The sequence below is a fragment of the Oncorhynchus masou genome, unplaced genomic scaffold (genome assembly GCF_036934945.1).
Source record: "Oncorhynchus masou masou isolate Uvic2021 unplaced genomic scaffold, UVic_Omas_1.1 unplaced_scaffold_3245, whole genome shotgun sequence".
Classification (NCBI taxonomy): domain Eukaryota; kingdom Metazoa; phylum Chordata; class Actinopteri; order Salmoniformes; family Salmonidae; genus Oncorhynchus; species Oncorhynchus masou.
In genome coordinates, this window is record NW_027009659.1 from 30560 (window position 1) to 40243 (window position 9684).

General features: G+C 47.0%; 1 protein-coding gene across 1 annotated transcript in view; it reads left to right on the top strand.

Annotated features, from left to right (window-relative positions):
• Positions 1–7199, top strand: part of LOC135534308 (AT-rich interactive domain-containing protein 4B-like) — a gene marked incomplete at both ends in the record, with an annotated part of 28018 nt that extends 20819 nt beyond the window's left edge. Inside the window, 2 exons of the mRNA XM_064961351.1 lie at positions 3608–3702; positions 7059–7199. Coding sequence (XP_064817423.1) covers positions 3608–3702; positions 7059–7199 — 236 coding nt within the window. The remainder of the gene's footprint in view (positions 1–3607; positions 3703–7058) is intronic.
• Between the last annotated feature and the right edge of the window lie 2485 nt (positions 7200–9684).

Here is a 9684-nt window from a genome sequence, read left to right on the forward strand (position 1 = left end):
ACTTGTCTTCTTTAGGGGACAGTAGTAAGCTAGCCAGGCAACTTGTCTTCTTTAGGGGACAGTAGTAAGCTAGCCAGGCAACTTGTCTTCTTTAGGTGGCAGTAGTAAGCTAGCCAGGCCACTTGTCTTCTTTAGGGGGCAGTAGTAAGCTAGCCAGGCTACTTGTCTTCTTTAGGTGGCAGTAGTAAGCTAGCCAGGCCACTTGTCTTCTTTAGGGGGCAGTAGTAAGCTAGCCAGGCAACTTGTCTTCTTTAGGGGGCAGTAGTAAGCTAGCCAGGCTACTTGTCTTCTTTAGGTGGCAGTAGTAAGCTAGCCAGACTACTTGTCTTCTTTAGGGGGCAGTAGTAAGCTAGCCAGACTACCTGTCTTCTTTAGGGGACAGTAGTAAGCTATCCAGACTACTTGTCTTCTTTAGGTGGCAGTAGTAAGCTAGCCAGGCAACTTGTCTTCTTTAGGGGGCAGTAGTAAGCTAGCCAGGCAACTTGTCTTCTTTAGGGGGCAGTAGTAAGCTAGCCAGGCAACTTGTCTTCTTTAGGGGGCAGTAGTAAGCTAGCCAGGCTACTTGTCTTCTTTAGGTGGCAGTAGTAAGCTAGCCAGACTACTTGTCTTCTTTAGGGGCCAGTAGTAAGCTAGCCAGGCTACTTGTCTTCTTTAGGGGACAGTAGTAAGCTAGCCAGGCTACTTGTCTTCTTTAGGGGCCAGTAGTAAGCTAGCCAGGCTACTTGTCTTCTTTAGGGGACAGTAGTAAGCTAGCCAGGCTACTTGTCTTCTTTAGGGGGCAGTAGTAAGCTAGCCAGGCAACCTGTCTTCTTTAGGGGGCAGTAGTAAGCTAGCCAGGCTACCTGTCTTCTTTAGGGAACAGTAGTAAGCTAGCCAGGCTACTTGTCTTCTTTAGGGGGCAGTAGTAAGCTAGCCAGGCTACCTGTCTTCTTTAGGGGACAGTAGTAAGCTATCCAGACTACTTGTCTTCTTTAGGTGGCAGTAGTAAGCTAGCCAGGCAACTTGTCTTCTTTAGGGGCAGTAGTAAGCTAGCCAGGCAACTTGTCTTCTTTAGGGGGCAGTAGTAAGCTAGCCAGGCAACTTGTCTTCTTTAGGGGGCAGTAGTAAGCTAGCCAGGCTACTTGTCTTCTTTAGGTGGCAGTAGTAAGCTAGCCAGACTACTTGTCTTCTTTAGGGGCCAGTAGTAAGCTAGCCAGGCTACTTGTCTTCTTTAGGGGACAGTAGTAAGCTAGCCAGGCCACTTGTCTTCTTTAGGGGGCAGTAGTAAGCTAGCCAGGCAACTTGTCTTCTTTAGGGGGCAGTAGTAAGCTAGCCAGGCCACTTGTCTTCTTTAGGGGGCAGTAGTAAGCTAGCCAGGCTACTTGTCTTCTTTAGGTGGCAGTAGTAAGCTAGCCAGGCAACTTGTCTTCTTTAGGTGGCAGTAGTAAGCTAGCCAGGCAACTTGTCTTCTTTAGGGGGCAGTAGTAAGCTAGCCAGGCCACTTGTCTTCTTTAGGGGCCAGTAGTAAGCTAGCCAGGCTACTTGTCTTCTTTAGGGGGCAGTAGTAAGTTAGCCTGTCAACCTGTCTTCTTTAGGGGACAGTAGTAAGCTAGCCAGGCAACTTGTCTTCTTTAGGTGGCAGTAGTAAGCTAGCCAGGCAACTTGTCTTCTTTAGGGGGCAGTAGTAAGCTAGCCAGGCCACTTGTCTTCTTTAGGGGGCAGTAGTAAGCTAGCTAGACTACTTGTCTTCTTTAGGGGGCAGTAGTAAGCTAGCCAGGCAACTTGTCTTCTTTAGGTGGCAGTAGTAAGCTAGCCAGGCAACTTGTCTTCTTTAGGGAGCAGTAGTAAGCTAGCCAGGCCACTTGTCTTCTTTAGGGGACAGTAGTAAGCTAGCCAGACTACTTGTCTTCTTTAGGGGACAGTAGTAAGCTAGCCAGACTACTTGTCTTCTTTAGGGGACAGTAGTAAGCTAGCCTGTCAACCTGTCTTCTTTAGGGGACAGTAGTAAGCTATCCAGACTACTTGTCTTCTTTAGGTGGCAGTAGTAAGCTAGCCAGGCCACTTGTCTTCTTTAGGGGGCAGTAGTAAGCTAGCCAGGCCACTTGTCTTCTTTAGGGGGCAGTAGTAAGCTAGCCAGGCTACTTGTCTTCTTTAGGTGGCAGTAGTAAGCTAGCCAGGCAACTTGTCTTCTTTAGGGGGCAGTAGTAAGCTAGCCAGGCCACTTGTCTTCTTTAGGGGCCAGTAGTAAGCTAGCCAGGCTACTTGTCTTCTTTAGGGGGCAGTAGTAAGTTAGCCTGTCAACCTGTCTTCTTTAGGGGACAGTAGTAAGCTAGCCAGGCAACTTGTCTTCTTTAGGTGGCAGTAGTAAGCTAGCCAGGCAACTTGTCTTCTTTAGGGGGCAGTAGTAAGCTAGCCAGGCCACTTGTCTTCTTTAGGGGGCAGTAGTAAGCTAGCTAGACTACTTGTCTTCTTTAGGGGGCAGTAGTAAGCTAGCCAGGCAACTTGTCTTCTTTAGGTGGCAGTAGTAAGCTAGCCAGGCAACTTGTCTTCTTTAGGGGACAGTAGTAAGCTAGCCAGACTACTTGTCTTCTTTAGGGGACAGTAGTAAGCTAGCCAGACTACTTGTCTTCTTTAGGGGGCAGTAGTAAGCAAGCCAGGCTACTTGTCTTCTTTAGGGGACAGTAATAAGCTAGCCTGTCAACCTGTCTTCTTTAGGGGACAGTAGTAAGCTTGCCAGGCTACTTGTCTTATTTAGGGGACAGTAGTAAGCTAGCCAGGCTAATAGTCTTCTTTAATGGACGGTAGTAAGCTAGCCAGACTACTTGTCTTCTTTAGGGGACAGTAGTAAGCTTGCCTGGCTACTTGTCGTCTTTAGGGGCAGTAGTAAGCTAGCCTGTCAACCTGTCTTCTTTAGGGGACAGTAGTAAGCTAGCCAGGCTACTTGTCTTCTTTAGGGGCAGTAGTAAGCTAGCCTGTCAACCTCTCTTCTTTAGGTGGCAGTAGTAAGCTAGCCAGGCTACTTGTCTTCTTTAGGGGACAGTAGTAAGCTAGTCAGGCTACTTGTCTTCTCAAGGGGACAGTAGTAAGCTAGCCAGGCTACTTGTCCTCTTTAGGGGGCAGTAGTAAGCTAGCCAGGCTACTTGTCTTCTTCAGGCGGCAGTAGTAAGCTAGCCAGGCTACTTGTCTTCTTTAGGAGCAGTAGTAAGCTAGCCAGGCTACCTGTCTTCTTTCGGTGGCAGTAGTAAGCTAGCCAGGCTACTAGTCTTCTTTCATGGACAGTAGTAAGCTAGCCAGGCTACTTGTCTTCTTTAGGGGGCAGTAATAAGCTAGCCAGTCTACTTGCTCATGCAGCTGACAGCATAGACCACTTGAGAGGCAAGAAAATGAGGATCGTTTTAGAATTGAGTATCATTTTAGAATTGAGTATCGGTTCATTATTGAGTATCGTTTAGGCATCTAGTATTGTATTATTGGTTTCGAAGTCAAAATTCTGGTATAGCGACAACACGAGTTTGAGTGAAAAGTTTTGAACAAAACTTTGTGCCTTGCACCTGAAAGTAGCTAGATGTGTGTGTTCTACTTCTGAACCTGTTTTCATCTAACCATTGTGTTGTTTATCCTCCTGTAGGAACCCCCATCAACAAGAAACCAGTGCTGGGCTACAGGAACCTGGACCTCTTCAAGCTCTACAGACTGGTGCAGAAACTGGGAGGCTTCCATGATGTGTGTATCCAGCTCCACTGATCATAATCACCCAGCTCCACTGATCATAATCACCCAGCTCCACTGATCATAATCACCCAGCTCCACTGATCATAATCACCCAGCTCCACTGATCATAATCACTCAGCTCCACTGATCATAATCGCCCAGCTCCACTGATCATAATCGCCCAGCTTCACTGATCATAATCACCCAGCTCCACTGATCATAATCACCCAGCTCCACTGATCATAATCGCCCAGCTCCACTGATCATAATTGCCCAGCTCCACTGATCATAATCGCCCAGCTCCACTGATCATAATCGCTCAGCTCCACTGATCATAAGAACCCAGCTCCACTGATCATAATCGCCCAGCTCCACTGATCATAATCGCTCAGCTCCACTGATCATAATCGCCCAGCTCCACTGATCATAATCGCCCAGCTCCACTGATCATAATCACCCAGCTCCACTGATCATAATCACCCAGCTCCACTGATCATAATCACTCAGCTCCACTGATCATAATCACTCAGCTCCACTGATCATAATCACCCAGCTCCACTGATCATAATCGCCCAGCTTCACTGGTCATAATCGCCCAGCTCCACTGATCATAATCACCCAGCTCCACTGATCATAATCGCCCAGCTTCACTGGTCATAATCACCCAGCTCCACTGATCATAATCACCCAGCTCCACTGATCATAATCGCCCAGCTTCACTGGTCATAATCACCCAGCTCCACTGATCATAATCACCCAGCTCCACTGATCATAATCGCCCAGCTTCACTGGTCATAATCACCCAGCTTCACTGATCATAATCACTCAGCTCCACTGATCATAATCACCCAGCTCCACTGATCATAATCGCCCCAGCTTCACTGGTCATAATCACCCAGCTCCACTGATCATAATCACCCAGCTCCACTGATCATAATCACCCAGCTCCACTGATCATAATCACTCAGCTCCACTGATCATAATCACTCAGCTCCACTGATCATAATCACCCAGCTCCACTGATCATAATCGCCCAGCTTCACTGGTCATAATCACCCAGCTCCACTGATCATAATCACCCAGCTCCACTGATCATAATCGCCCAGCTTCACTGGTCATAATCACCCAGCTCCACTGATCATAATCACCCAGCTCCACTGATCATAATCACCCAGCTCCACTGATCATAATCGCCCAGCTTCACTGGTCATAATCACCCAGCTCCACTGATCATAATCGCCCAGCTCCACTGATCATAATTGCCCAGCTCCACTGATCATAATCGCTCAGCTCCACTGATCATAAGAACCCAGCTCCACTGATCATAATCGCCCAGCTCCACTGATCATAATCGCTCAGCTCCACTGATCATAAGCACCCAGCTCCACTGATCATAATCACCCAGCTCCACTGATCATAATCGCCCAGCTCCACTGATCATAAGTGCCCAGCTCCACTGATCATAATCGCTCAGCTCCACTGATCAGAATCACCCAGCTCCACTGATCATAATGCCCAGCTCCACTGATCATAATCGCCCAGTTCCACTGATCATAATCACCCAGCTCCACTACATTTTACATTTACATTTAAGTCATTTAGCAGACGCTCTTAACCAGAGCGACTTACAAATTGGTGAATTCACCTTCTGACATCCAGTGGAACAGCCACTTTACAATAGTGCATCTAAATCATTAGGGGGGGGGGTGGTGAGAAGGATTACTTATCCTATCCTAGGTATTCCTTGAAGAGGTGGGGTTTCAGGTGTCTCCGGAAGGTGGTGATTGACTCCGCTGTCCTGGCGTCGTGAGGGAGTTTGTTCCACCATTGGGGGGCCAGAGCAGCGAACAGTTTTGACTGGGCTGAGCGGGAACTGTACTTCCTCAGTGGTAGGGGAGGCGAGCAGGCCAGAGGTGGATGAACGCAGTGCCCTTGCTTGGGTGTAGGGCCTGATCAGAACCTGGAGGTACTGCGGTGCCGTTCCCCTCACAGCTCCGTAGGCAAGCACCATGGTCTTGTAGCGGATGCGAGCTTCAACTGGAAGCCAGTGGAGAGAGCGGAGGAGCGGGGTGACGTGAGAGAACTTGGGAAGGTTGAACACCAGACGGGCTGCGGCGTTCTGGATGAGTTGTAGGGGTTTAATGGCACGGGCAGGGAGCCCAGCCAACAGCGAGTTGCAGTAATCCAGACGGGAGATGACAAGTGCCTGGATTAGGACCTGCGCCGCTTCCTGTGTGAGGCAGGGTCGTACTCTGCGGATGTTGTAGAGCATGAACCTACAGGAACGGGCCACCGCCATGATGTTGGTTGAGAACGACAGGGTGTTGTCCAGGATCACGCCAAGGTTCTTAGCGCTCTGGGAGGAGGACACAATGGAGTTGTCAACCGTGATGGCGAGATCATGGAACGGGCAGTCCTTCCCCGGGAGGAAGAGCAGCTCCGTCTTGCCGAGGTTCAGCTTGAGGTGGTGATCCGTCATCCACACTGATATGTCTGCCAGACATGCAGAGATGCGATTCGCCACCTGGTCATCAGAAGGGGGAAAGGAGAAGATTAATTGTGTGTCGTCTGCACTGATCATAATCACCCATTAATTGTGTGTCGTCTCCACTGATCATAATCACCCAGCACCACTGATCATAAGCACCCAGCACCACTGATCATAAGCACCCAGCTCCACTGATCATAATCACCCAGCTCCACTGATCATAATCACCCAGCTCCACTGATCATAATCACCCAGCTCCACTGATCATAAGCACCCAGCTCCACTGATCATAATCACCCAGCTCCACTGATCATAAGCACCCAGCTCCACTGATCATAAGCACCCAGCTCCACTGATCATAAGCGCCCAGCTCCACTGATCATAAGCACCCAGCTCCGCTGATCAGAATCACCCAGCTCCACTGATCATAAGCACCCAGCTCCACTGATCATAAGCACCCAGCTCCACTGATCATTAGCACCCAGCTCCATTGATCATAATCACCCAGCTCCACTGATCATAATCACCCAGCTCCACTGATCATAAGCACCCAGCTCCACTGATCATAAGCACCCAGCTCCACTGATCATAAGCGCCCAGCTCCACTGATCATAAGCACCCAGCTCCGCTGATCAGAATCACCCAGCTCCACTGATCATAAGCACCCAGCTCCACTGATCATAAGCACCCAGCTCCACTGATCATTAGCACCCAGCTCCATTGATCATAATCACCCAGCTCCACTGATCATAATACAGCTCTATTTTATAGAGTTCACCAGCCTTTTGTCCTGAGTGAATGTTCTACTGTGACATATTGGCATATTGGAATCTGTAATGTCTCTATTTCTCTGTGCCTTGTTCTCTCGTGTCCTGAGCAGATTGAGAGTGGATCCGTATGGAAGACTGTCTACCAGGCTCTGGGAATCCCTGTGCTTAACTCTGCCGCCGGCTACAACGTCAAATGTGCTTACCGCAAGTACGTATTGCCACACCAGCCCTGTGCTCTTCATATTACAGCTGTATATTTGGGGGGGGTCCGAAATTATTGACACACTTGACAAAAACTGTATTAAAAAGACTGTGTAAAATAACTAATACCAAATACTGAGCTATAGTGTAAGCTCAAAAAATATGTATATATTTTATCACCAATGACTAAGAGAAAGACATTTTTTTAACAATAATAATTAAAACAATTCTCCAAAACTATTGCCTGTTTTCAATACTTCGCCTTATGAGGATAATGGCACTGCACCTTTTTCGACGGTTATCGACTATAATAAATGTAGCTGCCACTATTGAAACCATTGGAACACAGTTCATCATAGCGGTTTGCACTTTATTATGGATGGTAGGTTCAGTACACATCAGGCATTGTGTTGTTGTTGTGGTGTTTGTTGATGTTTGACAGGTTGTCTTTGTAAATCCTTTATTGACATAAGTGTATAAATAAAGTAAAAATCAAATCAAATGTATTTATAATGCCCTTCGTACACCAGCTGATATCTCAAAGTGCTGTACAGAAACCAGCCTAAAACCCCAAACAGCAAGCAATGCAGGTGTAGAAGCATGTTGGCTAGGAAAAACTCCCTAGAAAGGCCAAAACCTAGGAAGAAACCTAGAGAGGAACCAGGCTATGTGGGGTGGCCAGTCCTCTTCTGGCTGTGCTGGGTGGAGATTGTAACAGAACATGGCCAAGATGTTCAAATGTTCATAAATGACCAGCATGGTCAAATAATAATAATCACAGGCAGAACAGTTGAAACAGGAGCAGCAGCATGGCCAGGTGGACTGGGGACAGCAATGAGTCATCATGTCAGGTAGTCCTGAGGCATGGTCCTAGGGCTCAGGTCCTCCGAGAGAGAGAAAGAAAGAGAGAAAGAGAAAATTAGAGAGAGCATACTTAAATTCACACAGGACACCGGATAGGACAGGGGAAGTACTCCAGATATAACAGACTGACCCCAGCCCCCCGACACATAAACTACTGCAGCATAAATACTGGAGGCTGAGACAGAAAAAAAATATATACATACGGTACCAGTCAAATGTTTGGACACTCCTTCCAGGGTTTTCTTTATTTTTACTATTTTCTACATTGTAGAATAATGAAATAACATACAGTGGGGCAAAAAAAGTATTTAGTCAGCCACTTAGAAAACCTCCTTCCATCAGCAAGGGCATTGAAGATGAAACGTTGCTAGGTCTTTCAGCATGACGATGATCCCAAACTCACAGCCCGGGCAACGAAGGAGTGGCTTCGCAAGAAGCATTTCAAGGTCTTGGAGTAGCCTAGTCAGTCTCCAGATCTCAACCCCATAGAAAATCTTTGGAGGGAGTTGTAAGTCCGTGTTGCCCAGCAACAGCCCCAAAACATCACTGCTCTAGAGGAGATCTGCATGGAGGAATGGGCCAAAATACCAGAAACAGTGTGTGAAAACCTTGTGAAGATTTACAGAAAACATTTGACCTCTGTCATTGCCAACAAAGGGTATATAACAAAGTATTGAGATACATTTTAGTTATTGACCAAATACTTATTTTCCACCATAATTTGCAAAAATCCTACAATGTGATTTTCTGGATTTGTTTCTCTCATTTTGTCTGTCATTAGTTGAAGTTTACTTATATTGAAAATTACAGGCCTCTCTTATATTTTTAAGTGGGAAAACTTGCACAATTGGTGGCTTACTAAATACTTTTTTGCCCCACTGTATATGGAATCATGTAGTAACCAAAAAAGAGTCAAATAAATCAAAATATGTTTTATATTTGAGATTCTTCAAAGTAGCCACCCTTTGCCTTGATGACAGCTTAGCACACTCTGTCAGAATTGGATTGGGAGCTCTGGAGCTCTGTCAGAGGGAAGATCGGGTTCTTGGTCACCTCCCTGACTAAGGCCCTTCTCCCCCGATTGCTCAGTTTGGCTGGGAGGCCAGCTCTTGGAAGAGTCTTGGTGGTTATAAACTTCTTCCATTTAAAAATGATGGAGGCCACTGTGTTCTTGTGGACCTTCAATGCAGATTTGTTTTGGTACCCTTTCCCAGACCTGTGCCTCGACACAATCCTGTCTCGGACCTCTACGGACAATTCCTACAACCTCATGGCTTGGTTTTTGCTCTGACATGCACTGTCAACTGTGGGACCTTCTATAGACAGAATCAACTGGCAAGGCTCTAATTGTGGAGTGACATCATCAGAGTTGCCAGCTGAACACTGTATGCTGGAAACACTTGGTTTGTTATTTTTGTATAAAACATAGTCAATATTCGTTAAATATAAATACTGAACTTGTTTTTATGTGGATTCATTAGCTTTTAACAGCTAAGACCGCTATTTCTTGTCCCGGAATCCCACTTGACAGACAGGTTGAATCCTGCTTGACAGACAGGTTGAATCCCGCTTGACAGACAGGTTGAATCCCGCTTGACAGACAGGTTGAATCCCGCTTGACAGACAGGTTGAATCCCGCTTGACAGACAGGTTGAATCCCGCTTGACAGAC